The 25,670-nt window shown below is 50.9% G+C and overlaps 1 protein-coding gene and 1 long non-coding RNA gene across 3 annotated transcripts in view; one reads left to right on the top strand and one right to left on the bottom strand.

Annotated features, from left to right (window-relative positions):
• LMLN (leishmanolysin like peptidase) overlaps positions 1-24,904 on the top strand; it is a 37,583-nt gene extending 12,679 nt beyond the window's left edge. For both annotated transcript variants that reach the window (XM_077273364.1, XM_077273363.1), the window contains 11 exons: positions 197-302; positions 469-563; positions 630-747; positions 10,551-10,658; positions 10,839-10,915; positions 14,805-14,915; positions 14,982-15,114; positions 17,453-17,612; positions 22,179-22,309; positions 23,733-23,943; positions 24,259-24,904. In XM_077273364.1, the coding sequence (XP_077129479.1) occupies positions 197-302; positions 469-563; positions 630-747; positions 10,551-10,658; positions 10,839-10,915; positions 14,805-14,915; positions 14,982-15,114; positions 17,453-17,612; positions 22,179-22,309; positions 23,733-23,943; positions 24,259-24,359 (1,351 nt within the window). In that variant the 3' untranslated portion in view covers positions 24,360-24,904. The remainder of the gene's footprint in view (positions 1-196; positions 303-468; positions 564-629; positions 748-10,550; positions 10,659-10,838; positions 10,916-14,804; positions 14,916-14,981; positions 15,115-17,452; positions 17,613-22,178; positions 22,310-23,732; positions 23,944-24,258) is intronic.
• Positions 9,960-10,550, bottom strand: LOC143784772 (uncharacterized). The gene is made up of 3 exons (XR_013217889.1): positions 10,428-10,550; positions 10,131-10,168; positions 9,960-10,016 (listed from the first exon to the last, which is right to left on the bottom strand). It is a non-coding gene; the product is annotated as an uncharacterized LOC143784772 (long non-coding RNA).
• Positions 24,905-25,670: the final 766 nt, after the last annotated feature.

Genomic DNA, 25,670 nt, shown 5'->3' with positions numbered 1-25,670 from the left:
TGACCCCAAGTTTCTTTTCACCTTCCTATGTTTTTTTTCTAAGTCTTTTACACAGACATTCCCCTTATCTGAACATGGACGCCATCTTGGAAGGAAAGGAATACATTTAGAAAGAAACTATAATGGAGTCAGGATAGATAAATCTAAGTGCTGCTCTCCCAACATCCAGAGGCTTCATTGTCATTTGTGCTTGTAGACCCATTGCCGGATATGCCAACCTGTGCCCCAGCATGATCTCTACCCAGCCTCAGGAGTTTGCGGGCATGTTATCCACAGTGAAGCACGAGATCATCCATGCTCTGGTACGTATCACCAATGTGCTGCCGAGGCGGCCCCCGGGAATGTGCTGCCAAGACGGCCCCCCAGGAATGTGCCGCCGAGACTGTCCCCCAGGAATGTGCTGCCAAGGCGGCCGAGTCTGCTCGTCTGGGTGATGTCCGTGATTTCTGTGCGGTTTTACTTTTCCAGGGATTTTCCGCCGGACTGTTTGCACTGTACTATGATGATAACGGGGAGCCCCTGACCCCGAGGAACGCGAATGGTCTGCCTGCCTTCAATGAGAGGTGAGCGTCCGTCCTGTCTCGCGCTGACGGAGATGTACGTGATATTACCGGCTCCCTTCATTGCAGCCTCGGTGTTTACCAGTGGGGAGAGAAGGTGGTCCGCACCATGACCAGGACCTGGGAGGTCAGAGGAGCGAGGACGGTACAACACAATGTCCAGCTGCTGGTCACTCCGAGGGTCACGGTGAGTGTGCGTTACAGATATGAGCCATGGAGGAGACCACATATGGAAGTGGTGACTCCTATAACGCAGCACTCCGCAGACCCAGGGGGCAAGCAAAGAAATGGCTTCTGTAGTCCTACTGATTACCTTCCAGATTGTTATATATGACACCCAAAGACGATGGAATTAAAGGGTGAAGATTCATTAAACGGTAAGTGTCCCCTTTGTTTATAATGAGGAAAACCAGGTACTGGCAGGCAAATTCATCTTCTCATTGTTCAAAGAAAAAAATACTGGCAGCGGTCAGCATATAAAAATACCCTGTCTGTAGTTACTGAGCACAATCCTGATCACAGGTATCAGTGTAATCAGTATAACGGCACCGACCTGACACTGTCTGTAGTCACTGAGCACAATCCTGATCACAGGTATCAGTGTAATCAGTATAACGGCACCGACCGGATACTGTCTGTAGTCACTGAGCACAATCCTGATCACAGGTATCAGTGTAATCAGTATAACGGCCCCGACCTGACACTGTCTGTAGTCACTGAGCACAATCCTCATCACAGGTATCAGTGTAATCAGTATAACGGCACCGACCTGACACTGTCTGTAGTCACTGAGCACAATCCTGATCACAGGTATCAGTGTAATCAGTATAACGGCACCGACCGGATACTGTCTGTAGTCACTGAGCACAATCCTGATCACAGGTATCAGTGTAATCAGTATAACGGCACCGACCGGATACTGTCTGTAGTCACTGAGCACAATCCTGATCACAGGTATCAGTGTAATCAGTATAACGGCACCGACCTGACACTGTCTGTAGTCACTGAGCACAATCCTCATCACAGGTATCAGTGTAATCAGTATAAAAGTGCCGACCTGACACTGTCTGTAGTCACTGAGCACAATTGTGATCACAGGTATCAGTGTAATCAGTATAACGGCACCGACCTGACACTGTCTGTAGTCACTGAGCACAATCCTGATCACAGGTATCAGTGTAATCAGCATAACGGCACAGACCTGACACTGTCTGTAGTCACTGAGCACAATCCTGATCACAGGTATCAGTGTAATCAGTATAACGGCCCTGACCTGACACTGCCTGTAGTCACTGAGCACAATCCTGGTCACAGGTGTCAGTGTAATCAGTATAACGGCACCGACCTGACACTGTCTGTAGTTACTTAGCACAATCCTCATCACAGGTATCAGTGTAATCAGTATAACGGCACCGACCTGACACTGTCTGTAGTCACTGAGCACAATCCTGATCACAGGTATCAGTGTAATCAGTATAACGGCACCGACCTGACATTGACTGTAGTCACTGAGCACAATCCTGATCACAGGTATCAGTGTAATCAGTATAACGGCACCGACCTGACACTGTCTGTAGTCACTGAGCACAATCCTGGTCACAGGTATCAGTGTAATCAGTATAACGGCCCTGACCTGACACTGCCTGTAGTCACTGAGCACAATCCTGGTCACAGGTGTCAGTGTAATCAGTATAACGGCACCGACCTGACACTGTCTGTAGTTACTTAGCACAATCCTCATCACAGGTATCAGTGTAATCAGTATAACGGCACCGACCGGATACTGTCTGTAGTCACTGAGCACAATCCTGATCACAGGTATCCGTGTAATCAGTATAACGGCACCGACCTGACATTGACTGTAGTCACTGAGCACAATCCTGATCACAGGTATCAGTGTAATCAGTATAACGGCACCGACCTGACACTGTCTGTAGTCAGTGAGCACAATCCTGATCACAGGTATCAGTGTAATCAGTATGACGGTGGAGACCTGACACTGTCTGTAGTCACTGAGCACAATCCTGATCACAGGTATCAGTGTAATCAGTATAACGGCACCGACCTGACACTGTAGTCACTGAGCACAATCCTGATCACAGGTATCAGTGTAATCAGTATAACAGCACCGACCTGGCACTGTCTGTAGTCACTGAGCACAATCCTGATCACAGGTATCAGTGTAATCAGTATAACGGCCCCGACCTGACACTGTCTGTAGTCACTGAGCACAATCCTGATCACAGGTATCAGTGTAATCAGTATAACGGCACCGACCTGACATTGTCTGTAGTCACTGAGCACAATCCTCATCACAGGTATCAGAGTAATCAGTATAACGGCACCGACCTGACACTGTCTGTAGTCACTGAGCACAATCCTGATCACAGGTATCAGTATAACAGCACCGATATGTAATATTGAAGAAAAAAAGATGCGGCACGCACTAGTTCAAATGAACGTGAAAAAGTCCTTCATTCCTTTCCTTGGGGTTAGGACTAAAAGATGATGTGCACGTTAGAGGCCTCAGGGAGGACGACGGCTTCACCGGGTCCAGGTGTGTAATTACTGAGAAGTCGCTCCCTTATAGAGGGGTGGACACACAGAGCAATCGGAAAAGATACATTGTGTTATTATATAAACAAAGTAAAATATTAGTTCAGTAATTACTTTTAACTTCTATTTTAACAGTTGCATCGTAAATTCAGAAAGAAAAATAGATAAATCCAGTTTATTATTCAATCCAGTGGGAGCTTCTGCTGTAGTTTGCACGATCCATTTAGCCTCCTGTCTGCAGTATATTATGTTCGCCGTCTTGTGGTGGATAATTACCTACAGTTAGGTCCATATATATTTGGACAGAGACAACATTTTTCTAATTTTGGGTATAGCCATTACCACAATGAATTTTAAACAAAACAATTCAGATGCAGTTGAAGTTCAGACTTTCAGCTTTCATTTGAGGGTATCCACATTAAAATTGGATGAAGGGTTTAGGAGTTTCAGCTCATTAACATGTGCCACCCTGTTTTTAAAGGGACCAAAAGTAATTGGACAATTGACTCCAAGGCTATGTCATGGACAGGTGTGGGCAATCCCTTCGTTATGTCATTCCCAATTAAGCAGATAAAGGCCTGGAGTTGATCTGAGATGTGGTGCTCGCATTTGGAAGGTTTTGCTGTGAAGTAAACATGCGGTAAAGGAGCTCTCCATGCAGGTGAAACAAGCCATCCTTAAGCTGCGAAACAGAAAAAAACCATCCGAGAAATTGCTACAATATTAGGAGCGGCAAAATCTACAGTTTGGTCCATCCTGAGAAAGAAAGAAAGCACTGGTGATCTCATCAATGCAAAAAGACCTGGGCGCCCACGGAAGACAACAGTGGTGGATGATCGCAGAATAATCTCCATGGTGAAGAGAAACCCCTTCACAACAGCCAACCAAGTGACCAACACTCTCCAGGAGGTCGGCGTATCAATATCCAAATCTACCATAAAGAGAAGACTGCATGAGAGTAACTACAGAGGGATCACTGCACGGTGCAGCCACTCATAAGCATCAAGAATAAAAAGGCTAAAAACATCTAAAAAAGCCAGCACAGTTCTGGAAGAACATTCTTTGGACAGATGAAACCAAGATCAACCTCTACCAGAATGATGCAAAGAGAAAAGTATGGCGAAGGCGTGATACAGCTCATGATCCAAAGCATACCACATCATCTGTGACCACGGCGGAGGCAGTGTGATGGCTTGGGCATGCATGGCTGCCAGTGGCACTGGGTCACTAGTGTTCATCGATGACTAGATTGTGGCCCGATTCTAACGCATCGGGTATTCTAGAATATGCACGTCCCCGTAGTATATGGACAATGATGATTCCAGAATTCGCGGCAGACGGTGCCCGTCGCTGATTGGTCGAGGCAACCTTTATGACCTCATCGTCGCCATGGCAACCATTGACATCTACGTCAATACTGTGCCTGTCGCTGATTCGTCGAGGCCCAGGCGGCCTCGACCAATCAGACGCTGGATTTCCAGGACAGACAGACAGAAAAACCCTTAGACAATTATATATATATATAGATAGATGTGACACAGGACCGAAGCAGCCGAATGAATTCTGAGGTCTTCAGAGCCGCCATACTGTGTGCTCAGATCCAGCCAAATGCAGCAAAACTGATTGGTCGTCGTTTCATACTACAGATGGACAATGACCCAAAACATGAAGCCAAAGCAACCCAGGAGTTTATTAAAGCAAAGAAGTGGAATATTCCTGAATGGCCAAGTCAGTCACCTGATCTCAACCCAATTGAGCAGCATTTCACTTGTTAAAGACTAAACTTCAGACAGAAAGGCCACAAACAAACAGCAACTGAAAACCACCGCAGTGAAGGCCTGGCCGAGCATCAAAAAGGAGGAAACACAGCGTCTGGTGATGTCCATGAGTTCAAGACTTCAGGCCGTCATTGCCAACAAAGGGTTTTCAACCAAGTACTAGAAATAAACATTTTATTTACAATGATTGAATCTGTCCAATTACTTTTGGTTCCTTTTAAAAACAGGGTGGCACATGTTAAGGAGCTGAAACTCCTAAACCCTTCATCCAATTTTAATGTGGATACCCTCAAATGAAAGCTGAAAGACTGAACTTCAACTGCATCTGAAGTGTTTTGTTTAAAATTCATTGTGGTAATGTCTATAACCAAAATTAGGAAAATGTCTCTGTCCAAATATATATGGACCTAACTGTACTTCAAGTCCTGCAAGGCTTCTTGGTCTGATCTGTGTCTTTCTTGCATATTCTTAAGTGTCAGAGCCTTTCCCTGACTGGATTGAACAATAATCTTCACACCATCTTACATTGACAGGTCAGATGGTTTTACCTATATAATAAAACATAAGGACAAAATATTATATATTCCCCAAATCTAGTTTTACATGTAATAAAATCTCAAAATCACCCGTCACTTAACCTCTACTGAAAAGAAAACCGTGACCGGAAAGCACAAACCATGACCAGATTATTACTCAATAAAACTTGCAACTTTATTACTGTACAATTCCATATAAGACAAAAATTGAAAAAAGGAATAAAATGCCTCCAATGTGAGGAACACTAGTGGCTAAGGACATCATTAATCACACACAATGATTATGCATTATATAGGTATTTATGAAAACATACATAAACTATGCCGTGCAAAATAAGGTGCTGTGCAGCAACAAAGTGTCTAATCAGGAGACTATCCACACACTTCTGCTGTGGCTCCCCCCATAAAGCGCTGAACACCCTGCTATATTATGCCAGACTCTTACGGCAACCCATCCAGGCGGTCATGTGACCAATACACGTGCAAAAATTCATTTTGGATATAGATAATAAGATTTACTGTGTGTGTGATGTCCGAGACGCCCCCTGAAGAAGTGTGGACGAAACGCGCTTCGGGGTGGAGGAACACGGCTCGGACATCACACACATAGTAAGTCTTTATTATCTACATCCAAAATGAGTAGAGGTTAAGTGACGGGTGATTTTGAAGTGTATGTTATAGCACAGCTTTATTGTTTTGGGATCGATTTGTTGATTACAATGTAATAAAATCTGTAGTTTTATGTAGCATGGAGCCAGTGTGTAAAGGGTTAATGGTTAAGTGAAGATGGAAGGCTGCCACATTTATCGTTGCCTTTTTCACTGTTTTCCAACCAGTTATCTGTGTTTGATCTATGATGAACCAAAATCTCTCCTAGGTTATTGGTTCTACAATAAGAAAAATAGGTTGTAATAAATCTGGTTTTTGTAAGTCTCTGTCCATTACTTAAAAGGTGCCAGTTTTTTCTCTTGGCTGACTGTATCATTTTGTCCCTAGGACTATGTTTGACTATGTTTCCCAGCTGGATTTCTTTCGTTTACATCCTCTTCTTTATTCTTAGTTTTCGTTAGTCCAGTAATTGTGAATGTGATATTGCACTCACCCGTTTGTGTAATCCCCTCCTAGAAAAGCAACATTATGGTTTGTCAATTTGTTTTAGCAAATTCGTCCTCTCTGCTTCTCCCCGCTGCCTCTGTAACCTGCACATCATGTTTTAGTCCTAACCCCAAGGAAAGGAATAAAGGAATTTATCTTCTCGTAGATATTTTTATTTCCTTTGTTCCTTACAAGATTTAGGTGTTTGCACCGAGCCTGCTCACGTCTTCCAGAGTTTTCAGAAGAGAGACTTTAAATCACCAAATGTCCCAACAATCACTTAGGGCTCTTCAAACACTATAACTACACTAGTCCCATAGACATCATCATGGGGCTCAGAAGAGATCCCACAAAATTCATATAAAATAGAAATATTTTTATTGACAATAAATACAAGATAAAAAACAGTTGATATACTCCAAGATAACCGTAATAGGGGACGCCAATAAATAATATAGACACCGGTACTAAGCATAAACATATAGCAACTACCTTCAATTAATACATAGTAATGGATAACAAAAATCCTATATCGGTGATGCTAAAAATATGCCAGCTGCAGTCTATTCTATGAAGAAATAAATGGAGGTGGCGACCCCGGAAGAAGCTGACGTCGAAACGCGCGTCGGGGTGAGGAGACGCCTGGAGAAGCTCTGCAGCAGGTAATATATACTTTACAATATTCCCCTGTATCTTTTGAGGCTGGTTTAGCCCATTATATTTGGTGCCTATCATGGCTTGGGATAATTTTGATATTCTAACTTTGGTATTCGGATCCCATAGGGTCCCAGGTATATAGATTTGTTGCAGGTCTCCATTTATTTCTTCATAGAATAGACTGCAGCTGGCATATATATATGTATGTGTATACACTCACCGGCCACTTTATTAGGTACACCATGCTAGTAACGGGTTGGACCCCCTTTTGCCTTCAGAACTGCCTCAATTCTTCGTGGCATAGATTCAACAAGGTGCTGGAAGCATTCCTCAGAGATTTTGGTCCATATTGACATGATGGCATCACACAGTTGCCGCAGATTTGTCGGCTGCACATCCCAAAGATGCTCCATACAAGGCAGGATGGATCCATGCTTTCATGTTGTTTACGCCAAATTCTGACCCTACCATCCGAATGTCGCAGCAGAAATCGAGACTCATCAGACCAAGCAACGTTTTTCCAATCTTCTACTGTCCAATTTCGATGAGCTTGTACAAATTGTAGCCTCAGTTTCCTGTTCTTAGCTGAAAGGAGTGGTACCCGGTGTGGTCTTCTGCTGCTGTAGCCCATCTGCCTCAAAGTTCGACGCACTGTGCGTTCAGAGATGCTCTTAGGCCTACCTTGGTTGTAACGGGTGGCGATTTGAGTCACTGTTGCCTTTCTATCAGCTCGAACCAGTCTGCCCATTCTCCTCTGACCTCTGGCATCAACAAGGCATTTCCGCCCACAGAACTGCCGCTCACTGGATTTTTTTTCTTTTTCGGACCATTCTCTGTAAACCCTAGAGATGGTTGTGCGTGAAAATCCCAGTAGATCAGCAGTTTCTGAAATACTCAGACCAGCCCTTCTGGCACCAACAACCATGCCACGTTCAAAGGCACTCAAATCACCTTTCTTCCCCATACTGATGCTCGGTTTGAACTGCAGGAGATTGTCTTGACCATGTCTACATGCCTAAATGCACTGAGTTGCCGCCATGTGATTGGCTGATTAGAAATTAAGTGTTAACAAGAAGTTGGACAGGTGGACCTAATAAAGTGGCCGGTGAGTGTGTGTGTATATATATATATATATATATATATATATATATATATATATATATATATATATATATATATATATATATATATATATATATATACACACATACTTAATACCGGTGTCTGTATTATTTATTGGCGTCCCCTATTACGGTTATCTTGGAGTATATCAACTGTTTTTTATCTTGTATTTATTGTCAATAAAAATATTTCTATTTTATATGAATTTTGTGGGATCTCTTCTGAGCCCCATGATGATGTCTATGGGACTAGTGTAGTTAGAAGAGAGACTTTGTAGCTTACCCTGCCTAAGGCCCCTGCCCTCTGGTGGCGGCTGTGACCCTGCCTGAGGCCCCTGCCCTCTGGTGGCGACTGTGACCCTGCCTGAGGCCCCTGCTCTCTGCTGGCGACTGTGACCCTGCCTGAGGCCCCTGCTCTCTGCTGGCGACTGTGACCCTGCCTGAGGCCCCTGCCCTCTGCTGGCGACTGTGACCCTGCCTGAGGCCCCTGCCCTCTGCTGGCGACTGTGACCCTGCCTGAGGCCCCTGCCCTCTGCTGGCGACTGTGACCCTGCCTAAGGCCCCTGCCCTCTGCTGGCGACTGTGACCCTGCCTGAGGCCCCTGCCCTCTGGTGGCGACTGTGACCCTGCCTGAGGCCCCCGCGCTATGGTGGTGACTGTGACCCTGCCTGAGGCCCCTGCTCTCTGGTGGGACTGTGACCCTGCCTGAGGCCCCCGCCCTCTGGTGGCGACTGTGACCCTGCCTGAGGCCCCCGCCCTCTGGTGGCGACTGTGACCCTGCCTGAGGCCCCTGTCCTCTGGTGGCGACTGTGACCTTGCTCATGGCCCCTGCCCTCTGGTGGCGACTGTGACCCTGCCTGAGGCCCCTGCCCTCTGGTGGCGACTGTGACTCTGCCTGAGGCCCCTGCCCTCTGGTGGCGACTGTGACCTTGCTCATGGCCTCTGCCCTCTGCTGGCGGCTGTGACCCTGCCTGAGGCCCCTGCCCTCTGCTGGCGGCTGTGACCCTGCCTGAGGCCCCTGCCCTCTGCTGGCGACTGTGACCCTGCCTGAGGCCCCCGCGCTATGGTGGTGACTGTGACCCTGCCTGAGGCCCCTGCCCTCTGCTGGCGACTGTGACCCTGCCTGAGGCCTCTGCCCTCTGGTGGCGGCTGTGCCCCTGCCCTCTGCTGGCGACTGTGACCCTGCCTGAGGCCTCTGCCCTCTGGTGGCGACTGTGACCCTGCCTGAGACCCCTGCCCTCTGCTGGCGACTGTGACCCTGCCTGAGGCCCCCGCCCTCTAGTGGTGACTGTGACCCTGCCTGAGGCCCCTGTCCTCTGGTGGCGACTGTGACCTTGCTCGTGGCCTCTGCCCCCTGGTGGTGACTGTGACCCTGCCTGAGGTCCCTGCCCTCTGGTGGTGACTGTGACCCTGCCTGAGGCTCCTGCCCTCTGCTGGCGACTGTGACCTTGCTCGTGGCCTCTGCCCTCTGGTGGCGTCTGTGACCCTGCCTGAGGCCCCTGCCCTCTGGTGGTGACTGTGACCCTGCCTGAGGCCCCCGCCCTCTGGTGGCGACTGTGACCCTGCCTGAGGCTCCTGCCCTCTGCTGGCGACTGTGACCCTGCCTGAGGCCCCCGCCCTCTGCTGGCGACTGTGACCTTGCTCGTGGCCTCTGCCCTCTGGTGGTGACTGTGACCCTGCCTGAGGCCCTCGCCCTCTGGTGGTGACTGTGACCTTGCTCGTGGCCTCTGCCCTCTGGTGGCGACTGTGACCCTGCCTGAGGCCCCCGCCCTCTGGTGGTGACTCTGACCCTGCCTGAGGCCCCCGCCCTCTGGTGGTGACTCTGACCCTGCCTGAGGCTCCTGCCCTCTGCTGGCGACTGTGACCTTGCTCGTGCCCTCTGGTGGTGACTGTGACCCTGCCTGAGGCCCCTGTCCTCTGGTGGCGACTGTGACCCTGCCTGAGACCCCTGTCCTCTGGTGGCGACTGTGACCCTGCCTGAGGCCCCTGCCCTCTGGTGGCGACTGTGACCTTGCTCGTGGCCTCTGCCCTCTGGTGGCGACTGTGACCTTGCTCGTGGCCTCTGCCCTCTGGTGGCGACTGTGACCTTGCTCGTGGCCTCTGCCCTCTGGTGGCGACTGTGACCTTGCTCGAGGCCCTCTGGTGTCGACACGACTCTGCTGACTATTTTTCCCGGTCTAACTCTTGATCATGCTGGTGTCTTTGCTTATCTTCTGTGTTTTGTGGTCGTATTGTCGTGTGTTTCAGGAGGAGGTGCGCCGTCACTTTGACTGCCCGATCCTGGAGGGCATGGAGCTGGAGAACCAGGGCGGCATCGGAACAGAGCTGAACCATTGGGAGAAGAGGCTGCTAGAGGTGCGGGGGGCTCGTCTGGGGGTCTCTCTAGCAGTCACCGCCTGTTATATAGCCACAACTCTCAGCAGGCAGGATGGCAGACACTGGGCACACTGGGAGTTGTGGAGAGCCTTGGGTTGGGAATGGCCGTTCTAGATTTTTCCCACTTCTTAATTTGCTCTCCCCAATATTTACCCACAGAATGAAGCCATGACGGGGTCCCACACCCAGAACAGGGTCTTCTCCAGGATCACGCTGGCACTGATGGAGGACACGGGGTGAGCACTTACTATAAGTGGGGATTGGTCACGTCTTCATTTCTGCTCTTCTCATCATGTTCATCATGAAGCATCCAGCTCTTGTGTTTCCTGTAATCTGACATCCAGTCATCCAGAAATTCTCATCCTGCACGTCTGTGGACTGTTGTTCACCCAGCCGGATGCAATCGAGACCCCTGTGATTGTGGGGCCAGCAATACACATAAGATCAGTGCCGTCTGGACCTCAGGCTCTGTTCACACGCACCTTCCTTCAGTTTACTGTGTGCTGTGGGGTCTCTCCTGCCTCATACAGCAGACGTTTCCCGAGTCCTCCGCTCACCGGGTAGAGGCCCCTTGGCCTCCTTACAGGCAGAGTATGGTGGGATGTCCGTCCTGCACTGCTCCATACAGCGGTGACCAGTAAGAAGCGCACACCAGTGTAATGGCTTCCCGCAGATGACTGGTGTCTGGATGGCTGCACTCATTGGTTAGGAGCTGCGTGCGTTCAATGGAAGGAAACCATGAGTGTCTGCCACTGATGTGTCCGACTTAAATGTCAGGTTGTGGTGCCACTACATGTGTGCGGTGAGGTGTCTGTGGTGGAGTGATGTATGTGTGTGTGTGTGGTGCTGTCTGGGGTGGAGTGGTGCTGTCTGGGGTGGAGTGGTGCGGTGTGTGTGGTGCAGTGTCTGGTATGGAGTGGTTGTGTGTGGTGCTGTCTGGGATGGAGTGGTTGTGTGTGTGTGGTGTCTGGCATGGAGTGTTGGTGTGTGTGTGGTGCTGTCTGGGGTGGAGTGGTGCGGTGTGTGTGTGGTGCATTTTCTGGTGTGGAGTGGTTGTGTGTGTGTGTTGTGCCGTGTGTGTGTTGTAGTGGTGCGGTGTCTGGTGTCGAGTGGTGCTGTTTGGTGTGGAGTGGTTGTGTGTGTGGTGTGGTGTGGTGTCTGGCGTGGAGTGGTTGTGTGTGTTGTGCGGTGTGTATGTGTGTGGTGGAGTGGTGCGGTGTCTGGTGTCGAGTGGTTGTGTGTGGTGCGGTGTCTGGGGAGGAGTGGTGCTGTGTCTGGTGTGGAGTGGTTGTGTGTGGTGGAGTGGTGCGGTGTCTGGGGAGGAGTGGTGCGGTGTGTGGAGTGGTGGTGGAGTGGTACGGTGTCTGGTGTGGAGTGGTTGTGTGTGGTGCGGTGTCTGGTGGGAGTAGTTGTGTGTGGTGCGGTGTCTGGTGGGAGTGGTTGTGTGTGTGTGTGATGCGGTGTCTGGTGGGAGTTGTTTAGTGGGTGGTGACTGGTGTGGAGTGGGTGTGTGTGGAGTAGTGTGTGTGGTTGGCGTCTGGTGTGGAGTGGTTGTGTGGTGCGGTGTCTGGTGGGAGTGGTTGAGTGTGGTGCGGTGTGTGTGTGGAAACTTGTGTGGAGGAGTGGTGCTGTGTCTGGTGTGGAGTGGTTGCGTGTGTGGAGTGGTTGCGTGTGTGGTGACTGGTGTGGAGTGGTTGTGTGGTGACTGGTGTGGAGTGGTTGTGTGTGGTGCGGTGTCTGGTGTGGAGTAGTGTGTGTGTGTGTGTGGTGCGATGTCTGGTGTGGAGTTGTGTGTGTGTGTGTGGAGTGGTTGTGTGTGGAGTGGTTGTGTGTGGAGTGGTTGTGTGTGGAGTGGTTGTGTGTGGAGTGGTTGTGTGTGGAGTGGTTGTGTGTGGAGTGGTTGTGTGTGGAGTGGTTGTGTGTGGAGTGGTTGTGTGTGGAGTGGTTGTGTGTGGAGTGGTTGTGTGTGTGGAGTGGTTGTGTGTGTGGAGTGGTTGTGTGTGTGGTGACTGGTGTGGAGTGGTTGTGTGTGGAGTGGTTGTGTGTGGAGTGGTTGTGTGTGGAGTGGTTGTGTGTGGAGTGGTTGTGTGTGGAGTGGTTGTGTGTGGAGTGGTTGTGTGTGGAGTGGTTGTGTGTGGAGTGGTTGTGTGTGGAGTGGTTGTGTGTGGAGTGGTTGTGTGTGGAGTGGTTGTGTGTGGAGTGGTTGTGTGTGGAGTGGTTGTGTGTGGAGTGGTTGTGTGTGGAGTGGTTGTGTGTGGAGTGGTTGTGTGTGGAGTGGTTGTGTGTGGAGTGGTTGTGTGTGGAGTGGTTGTGTGTGGAGTGGTTGTGTGTGGAGTGGTTGTGTGTGGAGTGGTTGTGTGTGTGGTGAGTGGTTGTGTGTGTGGTGAGTGGTTGTGTGTGTGGTGAGTGGTTGTGTGTGTGGTGAGTGGTTGTGTGTGTGGTGAGTGGTTGTGTGTGTGGTGAGTGGTTGTGTGTGTGGTGACTGGTGTGGAGTGGTTGTGTGTGGAGTGGTTGTGTGTGGAGTGGTTGTGTGTGGAGTGGTTGTGTGTGGAGTGGTTGTGTGTGGAGTGGTTGTGTGTGGAGTGGTTGTGTGTGGAGTGGTTGTGTGTGGAGTGGTTGTGTGTGGAGTGGTTGTGTGTGGAGTGGTTGTGTGTGGAGTGGTTGTGTGTGGAGTGGTTGTGTGTGTGGTGACTGGTGTGGAGTGGTTGTGTGTGGAGTGGTTGTGTGTGGAGTGGTTGTGTGTGGAGTGGTTGTGTGTGGAGTGGTTGTGTGTGGAGTGGTTGTGTGTGGAGTGGTTGTGTGTGTGGTGACTGGTGTGGAGTGGTTGCGTGTGTGGAGTGGTTGTGTGTGGAGTGGTTGTGTGTGGAGTGGTTGTGTGTGGAGTGGTTGTGTGTGGAGTGGTTGTGTGTGTGGTGACTGGTGTGGAGTGGTTGTGTGTGGAGTGGTTGTGTGTGGAGTGGTTGTGTGTGGAGTGGTTGTGTGTGGAGTGGTTGTGTGTGGAGTGGTTGTGTGTGGAGTGGTTGTGTGTGGAGTGGTTGTGTGTGGAGTGGTTGTGTGTGGAGTGGTTGTGTGTGGAGTGGTTGTGTGTGTGGTGACTGGTGTGGAGTGGTTGTGTGTGGAGTGGTTGTGTGTGTGGTGACTGGTGTGGAGTGGTTGTGTGTGGAGTGGTTGTGTGTGTGGTGACTGGTGTGGAGTGGTTGCGTGTGTGGAGTGGTTGTGTGTGGAGTGGTTGTGTGTGGAGTGGTTGTGTGTGGAGTGGTTGTGTGTGGAGTGGTTGTGTGTGGAGTGGTTGTGTGTGGAGTGGTTGTGTGTGTGGTGACTGGTGTGGAGTGGTTGTGTGTGGAGTGGTTGTGTGTGGAGTGGTTGTGTGTGGAGTGGTTGTGTGTGGAGTGGTTGTGTGTGGAGTGGTTGTGTGTGGAGTGGTTGTGTGTGGAGTGGTTGTGTGTGTGGTGACTGGTGTGGAGTGGTTGTGTGTGGAGTGGTTGTGTGTGTGGTGACTGGTGTGGAGTGGTTGTGTGTGGAGTGGTTGTGTGTGGAGTGGTTGTGTGTGTGGTGACTGGTGTGGAGTGGTTGTGTGTGGAGTGGTTGCGTGTGTGGAGTGGTTGTGTGTGGAGTAGTGTGTGTGTGTGTGGTGTCTGGTGTGGAGTAGTGTGTGGTTGTGTGTGGTGACTGGTGTGGAGTGGTTGTGTGTGGAGTAGTGTGTGGTTGTGTGTGGAGTGGTTGTGTGTGGAGTAGTGTGTGTGTGTGTGGTGTCTGGTGTGGAGTAGTGTGTGGTTGTGTGTGGAGTGGTGTCTGGTGTGGAGTGGTGTGTGTGTGTGTGGGGTGACTGGTGTGGAGTGGTTGTGTGTGGAGGAGTGGTGCAGATGCCATGCTATGGAGTCGCACATCCACCTGCACTATTCCTTGCAGCCATAAACGCTTAGTCCTGATGTATCCCACCAGGCGTGACCTCCGTCCGGGGAGTGGGGTCTACAGATGTGAGTAATGTGTGTGATTGAGGGTCACGGTGCTAACGCCGGACAAGGCTAAGATCTGGAGGGACGTGCAATGGAGGCACAGACATCGGACGAGGCACACCGGACGTTGGCTTCTACTTTCCACCATATTATTCTCATTTCTCCTCAGCTGGTACCGGGCTGATTACAGCATGGCGCAGAAGCTGGACTGGGGGCGTCGGAAAGGTTGTGACTTTGTAATGAAAAGCTGCAAGTCCTGGATCGATGAGCGGAGCAGACGGTGAGGCAGGTCCTGTGCACATCGGGGTCTCACATGCACGGTGTATATAATGGTGTCTCTTCATAGGAAGGAAAACGTCAGCCCCTTCTGTGACACCCTCCGCAGCAACCCCCTAAAGCTGAGCTGCCGGCAGGACCAGAGGGCGGTGGCCATATGTAACCTGCAGAGGTTCCCCAGGAGCCTTCCCCCGGAATATCAGGTATCTGCGGGTCACGGCGTCCACAGGTCAGGGGTGAAGTAAGGGGGATGGGCTTCTGACACTTACAGGGTCACATGCTCCTGGCTAGGCTCCCCACATGTTGTGCCCAATAATGGGGTCACAGGGTTATAGCCAACTATTTTCCTCACTTGTATAGCCATTAATTCCACAGCGCGTTACACTCCTCACCATCGCTGTCCCCATTGGGGCTCACACTCCACATTCCCTATCAGTATATCAGTGTGGTTTTGGAGTTAGAGAGGAAACCAGAGACCACGGAGGACACCCCCAAAACATTGGGAGAACATACAAAATCACTGCAGCAACATGTCTGTGGTAACTGGCATTGACGTTGTCTGGTTGCGGTGCTGGCGTTGACGTTGTGTCTGGACGCGGTGCGGCCGCTGGCATTGACGTTGCGTCTGGATGCGGTGGGGCCGCTGGCATTGTTGTCTGGATGCGGGGCGGCCGCTGGCGTTCACGTTGTGTCTGGACGCGGTGGGGCCGCTGGCATTGTTGTCTGGACGCGGTGTGTTGTGAATTCTGCTCTTGGGCTCCCTCCGGTGGTTGTTAGTGGTAGTGCAGTGGTCTCTGGATTATAGGCCAGGGCAGGTGTTTCTGCTTATTGCAGCTCTATTAGGTATTTAGGTGTGTAGGATCCATCAATCCCGGCCAGTTGTCCATTGTATCTTGGAGGGATTGCATCTCTGTCTGGCTCCACTGCCCTGCTGTCATTTCAGCTAAGATGAGTGCTCACCGCACGTCTGGATTGGATCCTGCTGCCCTTGGGAAGGTGAGAAATTGTGGGCTAGGAAATCATTTTTGAGAAGGGAAGAATTATTTTTTGTTTTCGTGGCTCTGCGTTGTGGATCAATTTGTGAAGCACCTGGGGGTTTAAAGTGCTCACTATGCTTCTAGATAGGTTCCTTGGGGGGGTCTAGTTTTGAAAATGGGGTCACTTGTGGGGGAGCTCCAATGTTTGGTCACACGGGGGCTCTCCAAACGCAACATGGTGTCGCTAAAGATTGGAGCCAATTTTTCATTCAAAAAGTCAAATGGCGCTCCTTCCCTTCAGAGCCCTGCCATGCGCCCAAACAGTGGTTTACCCCCACATATGAGGTATCAGCGTACTCAGGACAAATTGGACAACAACTTTCATGGTCCAGTTTCTCCTTTTACCCTTGGGAAAATAAAACTGTTGTGAATTCTGCTCTTGGGCTCCCTACGGTGGTTGTTAGTGGTAGTGCAGTGGTCTCTGGATTATAGGCCAGGGCAGGTGTTTCTGCTTATTGCAGCTCTATTAGGTATTTAGGTTTTTAGGATCCATCAATCCCGGCCAGTTGTCCATTGTATCTTGGAGGGATTGCATCTCTGTCTGGCTCCACTGCCCTGCTGTCATTTCAGCTAAGATGAGTGCTCACCGCACGTCTGGATTGGACCCTGCTGCCCTTGGGAAGGTGAGAAATTGTGGGCTAGGAAATCATTTTTGGGGAGAGCCCCCGTGTGCCCAAACATTGGAGCTCCCCCACAAGTGACCCTATTTTCGAAACTAGACCCCCCAAGGAACCTATCTAGAAGCATAGTGAGCACTTTAAACCCCCAGGTGCTTCACAAATTGATCCACAACGCAGAGCCACCAAAACAAAAAATAATTCTTCCCTTCTCAAAAATGATTTCCTAGCCCACAATTTCTCACCTTCCCAAGGGCAGCAGGATCCAATCCAGACGTGCGGTGAGCACTCATCTTAGCTGAAATGACAGCAGGGCAGTGGAGCCAGACAGACATGCAATCCCTCCAAGATACAATGGACAACTGGCCGGGATTGATGGATCCTACAAACCTAAATACCTAATAGAGCTGCAATAAGCAGAAACACCTGCCCTGGCCTATAATCCAGAGACCACTGCACTACCACTAACAACCACCGGAGGGAGCCCAAGAGCAGAATTCACAACAGCGGTGCGGCCGCTGGCGTTGACGTTGTCTGGACGCGGTGCGGCCGCTGGCATTGTTGTGTCTGGACACAGTGGGGCCACTGGAGTTGATGGTGTGTCTGGACGCGGTGCGGCCGCTGGCGTTGATGTTGTGTCTGGACGCAGTGAGGCCGCTGGCGTTGACGTTGTCCGGACGCACTGCAGCCGTTGACGTCTGGACGCAGTGCAGCCGCTGGCATTTCACGCTGTGTATGGACGCGGTGTGGCCGCTAGCATTTCACGCTGTGTCTGGACGCGGTGCAGCCGGCAGTTTTCCTGCCCCATCAGTCTCCGGTTCAGGGGTGGCATTTCGGTCATTTATTGGTCTGTTCTTCGTTCCTTATCCATCTTGTTTTGTCCTCAGTATTTCGACCACATCTCTGGGGTCCTACAGGAAGAGCTGTCCCTCTATGGAGGGGCTGTGGAGATCGCAGACTTCTGCCCGTTCACCCAGGAGTTCAGCTGGCATTTGAGCGGAGAATACCAGAGGAGTTCGGACTGCACCGTGTCCCAGAACCAGCCAGGTCCGTCAGAAGCATTGGGGTCACACAGACACATGGGTGGGGTCCAGCGATGATCGGCGTATTGGGGAAGAGGGGAACCTCTTGTTCTGTCGGGTGTCTGAGCGTGGCTGGGGGCAGCTGCTGCGTTCTCAGGAGTCAGAGGAGCCTGCAATCCCCACCTGAAGCCCGCCGGACCCTCTGTGATACGAGCGTAGACCCTGGAAGAACGCTTATCAATATCTTTATATGAGAACATAAGAAATAACAGAGTGACGGCTACACGCACGCGCACACTTGTGCTCAAAAGTTTACATACCCCGGCAGAATTTTGCTTTCTTGGCCTTTTTTCAGAGAATATGAATGATAACACCACAACTTTTTCTCCACTCATGGTCAGTGGTTGGGTGAAGCCATTTATTGTCAAACTACTGTGTCTTCTCTTTTTAAATCATAATGACAACCGAAAACATCCAAATGACCCTGATCAAAAGTCCACATACCCCATTTCTTAATACCGTGTATTGCCTCTCTAACATCAATGACAGATTGAAGTCTTTTGTGGTAGTTGTGGATGACGTTCTTTATTTTATCAGATGGTAAAACTGCCCATTCATCTTGGCAAAAAGCCTCCAGTTCCTGTAAATTCCTGGGCCGTCTAGCATGAACTGCGTGCTTGAGATCTCCCCAGAGTGGCTCAATGATACTGAGGTCAGGAGACTGAGATGGCCACTCCAGAACCTTCACTTTGTTCTGCTGTAGCCAATGACAGGTCGACTTGGCCTTGTGTTTTGGATCGTTGTCATGTTGGAACGTCCAAGTACGTCCCCTGCGCAGCTTCCAGGCAGATGAGTGCAAATTTGCCTCCAGTGTTTGTTGATAATGTCCTCCATTTATTTTTCCTTCAACTTTGACCAAGTTTCCTGTGCCTTAGTAGCTCACATCCCCAAAACATCAGCGATCCACCTCCATGCTTTACAGTAGGAATGGTGTTCCTCTCATCATAGGCCTTGTTGACCTCTCTCAAAATGTAACGTTTACATTTGTGGCCAAAAAGTTCAGTTTTGGTCTCATCACTCCATATTACCTTGTTCCAGAAGTTTGAGGCTTGTCTCTGTGCTGTTTTGTGTATTGTAGGCGAGATACTGTACTTTGTGGCATTTGCGCAGTAATAGCTTTCTTCTGGCAACTCGACCATGCAGCCCATTTTTCTTCAAGTGCCTCCTTATTGTGCATCTTGAAACAGCCACACCGCTAGTTTTCCGAGAGTCCTGTGTTTCAGCTGATGTTATTTGTGGGTTTTTCTTTGCATCCCGAACAATTTTCCTGGCAGTTGTGGGCGACATTTTTGTTGGTCTACCGGACTGTGGTTTTGTTTTTACAGAGCCCCTGATTTTCCATTTATTAATCAGTGTGAACGCTGCTGACTGGCATTATCAATTCCTTGGATATCTTTTTGTATCCCTTACCTGTTTTATACAGTTCAAATACTTTTTCCCATAGATCCGTTGATAATTCTTTTGCTTTCCCCATGACTCACAATCCAGAAACGTCAGTGGCTGGATGAAAGATGCCAGAGTCTGACTGGATCCCAGAAACTCACTCCGCTTTTATGCACACACTGGTTTCAAGCGAAGAGGTCACAGGTGAGGATGGTATTACCTTTAGTAGCCATTCACAACCATTTGTGTCAACTTCTGTGCTGGTTATCAGGCCAAAATCACCAGGGTATGTGAACTTTTGATCAGGGTCATTTGGATGTTTTGGGTTGCCATTATGATTTAAAAAGAGAAAACACAGTAGTGTGACAATAAATGGCTTCACCCAACCACTAACCATGAGTGGAGAGAAAGATCTGGTGTTATCATTCATATTCCCTGAAAAAAGGCCAAGAAAGCAAAAATTATGCCGGGGTGTGTTAACTTTTGAGCACAACTGTACATGGTGTGTGTGTGTGGGTATGTATGTATATGTACGTGTATATATGTATAATTTACATACGCGCGCGCACACGCACACACGCACACACACACACACACACACACACACACACACACACACACACACACACACACACACACACACACACTTTTCCAAAAAAGTTGAGGCCGCACACCAAATCCAAAGTTATAAAGTGCTATTTAATAGCCCATGTGACGACTTTCGGTCCTGGGTACAGACCTTTCTCAAGCAATTACAGAGGTGCATAAACAGGATATTTAAGGCAACCAAATTAGCAAGTACAATAATTATCCACGCTGCCGGTTGCTGCAAAGATGCCCAATTGCATAGAACAAGGTCGCTGCCACCAGCTCCGATTCACGTGTCCGGAGCCAACCCAAATCAGTAACGCAATTCACTTCAGAGGAAGCACAGTTCGTATATAGAGCAGGAAGAGACAAGCTAGTAAAATTATATATTTTACTCCATAAAAATGTAGGCAGTGTTTACAAAGTATTAAACAGATATTATAAAGAAGACAAAATCATGTGTACATTGCAGATTACAAAAAAAAATTGGATTAACATTGAAAAGAGAACTTACAGGTTGTTCAGATCATTTTATATCAGCATGGCGGCCGTGTGCTCAGGAGAAGAAAGGGCTTCCATATATCCATATGCATTATACATCTGCACAGCAGCAAGACCCCGAGTAGAAGACACTCCCAGAATGCTGGTCTCACCAAGTTATTCTAGCCCAAAACCTAGGCACTCCCCCTGTGGTGACCGCTTAGAAGCTGAAACCTCCTCTTTACTTACAATATGAAAACTATTTTTTACGCATATCTCGCTGTGTGAACCTCACATAAGTACGACACAATGCTCATGATGTTCCCCACGTCAGGGGTGTTCTGTTAAGTGTAAATACGGAGCAATTACCTAAACCACTTACTGAGAAATCCGGACTTAGCACTCGTTGCGTTTAGCTGCTCGCGCTTTCAGTGGGTGATAGATCTTCCGATGGACATCCGGAATATGTAATTCGTATATTTCTCACGAGGGTCGGTGCCCATATATATCACATTAATAGAACAAAGGAATTCAGGGCATTACACCAGTTCCAACTAGTACTAGATGGGAGGAGGGAATGAGTGGTTTTCACCATGACTGGTATTTGCAGCTAGAAACAATGAAAAGTCCACTCCTTCACACACACACACACACACACACACACACACACACACACACACACACACACACACACACACACACACACACACACACACACACTTATAGGAGCAGGCAGAAGAGAGGGGGGTCAGAGTGGCCTGCAGCGTCTGTTCTTGGTTGTAGCAGAGCTCAGTGCGTGTGATAGTACACAACCAAATACCTCATGTTCCTGACAGATGGACATCGGCGCACCACATCCAGGAGCACCTTGCTGTATACTCGTTGCTCGTGTTTTCCAGAGCACGCTCAGGTGATCTCCGAGTATTTGTAACTACTCGGAGATTTAGTTTTTGTTGATTCAGCTGCATGATTTACAGCTATTAACCAGGCTGAGTACATGTGGGGGTTGCCTGGTTGCTAGGGAATCCCCACATGTAATCAAGCTGTCTAGTAGCTGTAAATCATTCAGCTGCTGCAAGGAAAACAATCTCTGAGCAATAACAAATACTCGGAGGACCTCCGAACGTGCTCTGGAAAACCCGAGCAACAAGTATATTCGCTCATCACTAGCTGCACGGAGTCGTCCCAGTCCAGAACGTAGAAAGAAATCCAAGATGAAAGAGGTCCTCCAGCGGCAAATAACACCATGCTTCAGGCATTATGCTGAAACGCGTCGGTTTCTCTACCTGCTGTCCTCCTAGTGGCCAGTTTTTATATTTCTTATGTTGAGATGATAGAAGGTGATTTTTAAATTCCAACCGGATCATCAATTTATATAGTGGGTATTTGTCTCTGGAGGACACCCTTCCTCTTTGATTTTGCTTTCTTTCCTCCATGTTGTTTTTCACTTTGTATTTGCATCAGGTCAGTAAAGAAGCCCCCGTCTTTTTTGCGCCCCTGTTATTTTTGCGCCCCCGTCGTTTTTGCGCCCTGTTGTTTTTGCGCCCCGTTGTCTTCACCCCCTTGTGCAGCGCTGCCTCCTTCTTACTTGGGGCAATGGCCGTGTTTCTTTGGTCGGTGCAGACTCCTTACGTTGGTTTTTACGCCGTCCACGTTCTCTGCCCATCACCGCTGTGTTTGGTGCAGCTGACGGCTGCAGTATTCCCTGGGGTTAGGGACTTGTTCACACGTTGCTGATTTGCTGCGTACTTTCTGTCCAGATTACACAAGCAGCAGTCATTAGCTGCGGCTAATTTGTGTCTGGGATTTTTTACTTTACAAGACACAAGGAGAAATGCTTGACAGAGTTTGCAGAGTTTTTCTGCCCGGTGTGAATGTGGTGGATCCGAGCGTCCTGCGCATCCAGGGGCGTCGTGGTCCGCTGTCAGGCAGACTGATGTGGGGTCACTGCGTACATGAGGGCCGTAGAAATGTCATTTACAGCTGGACACTGCGCAGACACTACGGTCAGACTGCACGCCCGTCACCTGCCCTCTGCACTACTACTCCCAGCTGATGGTGATTTTTCTGTATGTTCCAGCTGAATCCAGGAATTATGGAGCGGAGCGCTACGGGCCGGAGTCTGTCTGCGTGGAGCAGAGATCGGCCTTCGTCATGGAGCAGTGCACAAAAAAGCTGAGTTACCCGGACTGGGGGAGCGGCTGCTATCAGGTGCGTCACTGCCACCAGGGTGTAAGAAATGGCGCCAACATCCCTCCTGTGCCTCCATAATCAGACGGGTCCCATCCGCTGTGTAGACTGCAGCAGCCCCAACCACAGACTCCTGTGTAACCAGAGCCACGGGCTGTCCAGCAGATGTGCTCCACGGCATGCTGCTTTAGCGGGCATGCTCTTCGGCATGCGGCATTACTGGGCGTTCTCCACGGCGTGCAGCATTACCAGGCGTGTTCCACGGCATGCGGCATAACCGGGTATGCTCCACAGCGTGCGGCATTAGTGGGCGTGCTCCATGGCGTTCGGCATTAGCGGGCGTGCTCCATGGCGTTCGGCATTACCAGGCTTTCGGCATTAGCGAGCGTGCTCCATGACATTCGGCATTAGCGGGAGTGCTACACGGTGTGCGGCATTAGCGGGCGTGCTCCATGGCATGCGACATTACCAGGCGTTCGGCATTAGCGAGCGTGCTCCATGACGTTCGGCATTACCAGGCGTTCGGCATTAGCGAGCGTGCTCCATGACGTTCGGCATTAGCGAGCGTGCTCCACGGTGTGCGGCATTAGCGGGCGTGCGGCATTAGCGGGCGTTTGGCATTAGCGAGCATGCTCCATGACGTTCGGCATTACCAGGCATTCGGCATTACCGGGCGTGCTCCATGGCGTTCGGCATTACCAGGCGTGCGGCATTAGCAAGCGTGCTCCATGACGTTCGGCATTAGCGGGCGTGCTACACGGTGTGCGGCATTAGCGGGCGTGCTCCATGGCATGTGACATTACCAGGCGTGTGGCATTAGCGGGCGTGCTCCATGGCATTCGGCATTACCAGGCGTTCGGCATTAGCGAGCGTGCTCCATGGCGTTCGGCATTAGCGGGCGTGCTCCATGGCGTTCGGCATTAGCGAGCGTGCTCCATGATGTTCGGCATTAGCGGGCGTGCTCCATGGCATGCGACATTACCAGGCGTGTGGCATTAGCGGGCATGCTCCATGGCTTTTGGCATTAGCGGGCGTGCTCCATGGTGTTCAGCATTAGCGGGCGTGCTCCACGGCATGCGGCATTAGCGGGCGTGCTCCACAGTGTGTAGCATTAGCGGGCGCGCTCCGTGGTGTGCGGCATTAGCGGGCGTGCTCCACGGCGTTCGGCATTAGTGGGCGTGCTTCGTGGCCTTCGGCATTAGCGGGCGTGCTCCGTGGTGTGCGGCATTAGCGGGCGTGCTCCACGGCATTCGGCATTAGCGGGCGTGCTTCGTGGCGTTCGGCATTAGCGGGCGCGCTCCGTGGTGTGCGGCATTAGCGGGCGTGCTCCACAGTGTGCGGCATTAGCGGGCAGGCTCCACGGCGTGCGAATGCATCGGGTTCTCTATGGCATGTGAATAACATTGGCGGCCAGGCTCAGGGTCTGTCACATCTCATCCGACAGGTGGGCTGCACCCCGGAGGGCCTGCACATCTGGCTGGAGGACAGCGCCTACCTCTGCAGCCGGGCCGGCCAGGTCCTCGCTGTCAGCACCCAGGTCCACGGCTGGTATTATGAGGGGAGGCTCGTCTGTCCGTCCTGTTGGGACTTCTGTGACGTCTGTCCCCCAGAACGGGATCCTCCTCCAGACAACCGGACGAGAGCCGCCCCTGTAGGTGAGGTGCATGGAGCATGTAATGGGGTGATCTTTAGGGGCTGATCACATCTGCAGCCGAGTACACTAGATCCGTGCAGCCCTTGTCCGGCGTCCAGTCCTGGCATGCTGGGGCCTCTGGTTCTCACCCTGCTACATAGCATGACGTTAGAATGGCCAGAGGCACCTGTGACCCCGGGAAATACATGAAGACCGGCTGCCTCGTGTCACACAGGTGTAATGATGATCTGTGGGGGTCCAGCTCACAGGCACTAGATGAGGGCTGGGGGGTCTGCTGTAATCTCATCACTGCTGAGGTCTCGTGTTTTCTCCTCAGATCTCTGCTCCCGCTCTTCTAACCTGGTGGTCACCCTGTGGCTCCTGATGCTGAACTTGCTCCCCCTGCTGGCGGGGTTGTTCCTGTGTGTGTACAAGTGATGATGCTGCAGTTCTTCCCACCGTGTCCTGACCACATCACGGGCACAGCCGCCTTCACCCTCATCTGCGTTAGCACTTTACATGGGAGGCTGGGCCCCCTGAGTGGTGGCGGGGTCCGCACCGCAGCCGTCGGGGTCATTGTATACACCCCTTGAGCACAGGCTGACTATATACTAGAAGGCTCGGGGTCATCTCTGTATACGGCCATGTCTCTGCCAGGTGGGTGCTCGCTCCAGGGAGTAGCCGTACCCCATGTAGACCACAGTCCATGCCAACTTGTTGCACTTTTTCTAGCACTTGACATGAAAAGTTTTGCAATTTTCTTTTTTTTCTTTTCACCCTCTGCTTGCAGTCACTGAATACAAACGGACAACTTCTGAAAACCTAAGGGTTTTCTAAACTGCAACAGCAAGCAGAGGTCCTGACTGGTGGCAAATCGCAACCCCAAGTTTGTTACAAAATTCCAGAACTTTTCACTCCTTCTTTAGATGAGACTGGACGCCGGCCCTTTAACTGCTGTATCCTGTGCCGTTCGAGGGCCGATTGGAGGAGGGCGAGGCGCGAGCGTGTCCCACGGATGGATTTTATGACGTCCGATTCATCGCATTATTTATACCTTCTTACATGACTGATTAATTTATATGCGGTGAGTGACCTGTCCTTAAAGGGCCAGCGCACTGCAAATGGCCACAGAATGATTTTTAACCATAAACGTCTTCATTTCACTTGGCCTATCTGTGCAGACCCAAACCTCAAAATGGCAGCATGGTGGATGACAACGGTCTAATGTCTGCACCTATAAACCCACGCTGAGCGCCCTGCCTGCTGTGGCCGCCCCCATCCTGCTCAGGGCCGTCCCTCCTGCTCAGGGCCGCCCCTCCCTCCTGCTCAGGGCCGCCCCTCCCTCCTGCTCAGGGCCGCCCCTCCCTCCTGCTCAGGGCCGCCCCTCCCTCCTGCTCAGGGCCGCCCCTCCCTCCTGCTCAGGGCCGCCCCTCCCTCCTGCTCAGGGCCGCCCCTCCCTCCTGCTCAGGGCCGCCCCTCCCTCCTGCTCAGGGCCGCCCCTCCCTCCTGCTCAGGGCCGCCCCTCCCTCCTGCTCAGGGCCGCCCCTCCCTGCTTTAGCCGCCCCTCCCTCCTGCTCAGGGCCGCCCCTCCCTGCTTTGGCCGCCCCTCCCTCCTGCTCGTGGCCGCCCCTCCCTCCTGCTCGTGGCCGCCCCTCCCTCCTGCTCGTGGCCGCCCCTCCCTCCTGCTCGTGGCCGCCCCTCCCTCCTGCTCGTGGCCGCCCCTCCCTCCTGCTCGTGGCCGCCCCTCCC

Source organism: Ranitomeya variabilis, chromosome 7 (assembly GCF_051348905.1).
Source record: "Ranitomeya variabilis isolate aRanVar5 chromosome 7, aRanVar5.hap1, whole genome shotgun sequence".
NCBI lineage: Eukaryota > Metazoa > Chordata > Amphibia > Anura > Dendrobatidae > Ranitomeya > Ranitomeya variabilis.
The sequence above is the reverse complement of the archived record's forward strand: the minus strand, read 5'-3'. Positions and strand labels throughout refer to the sequence as shown.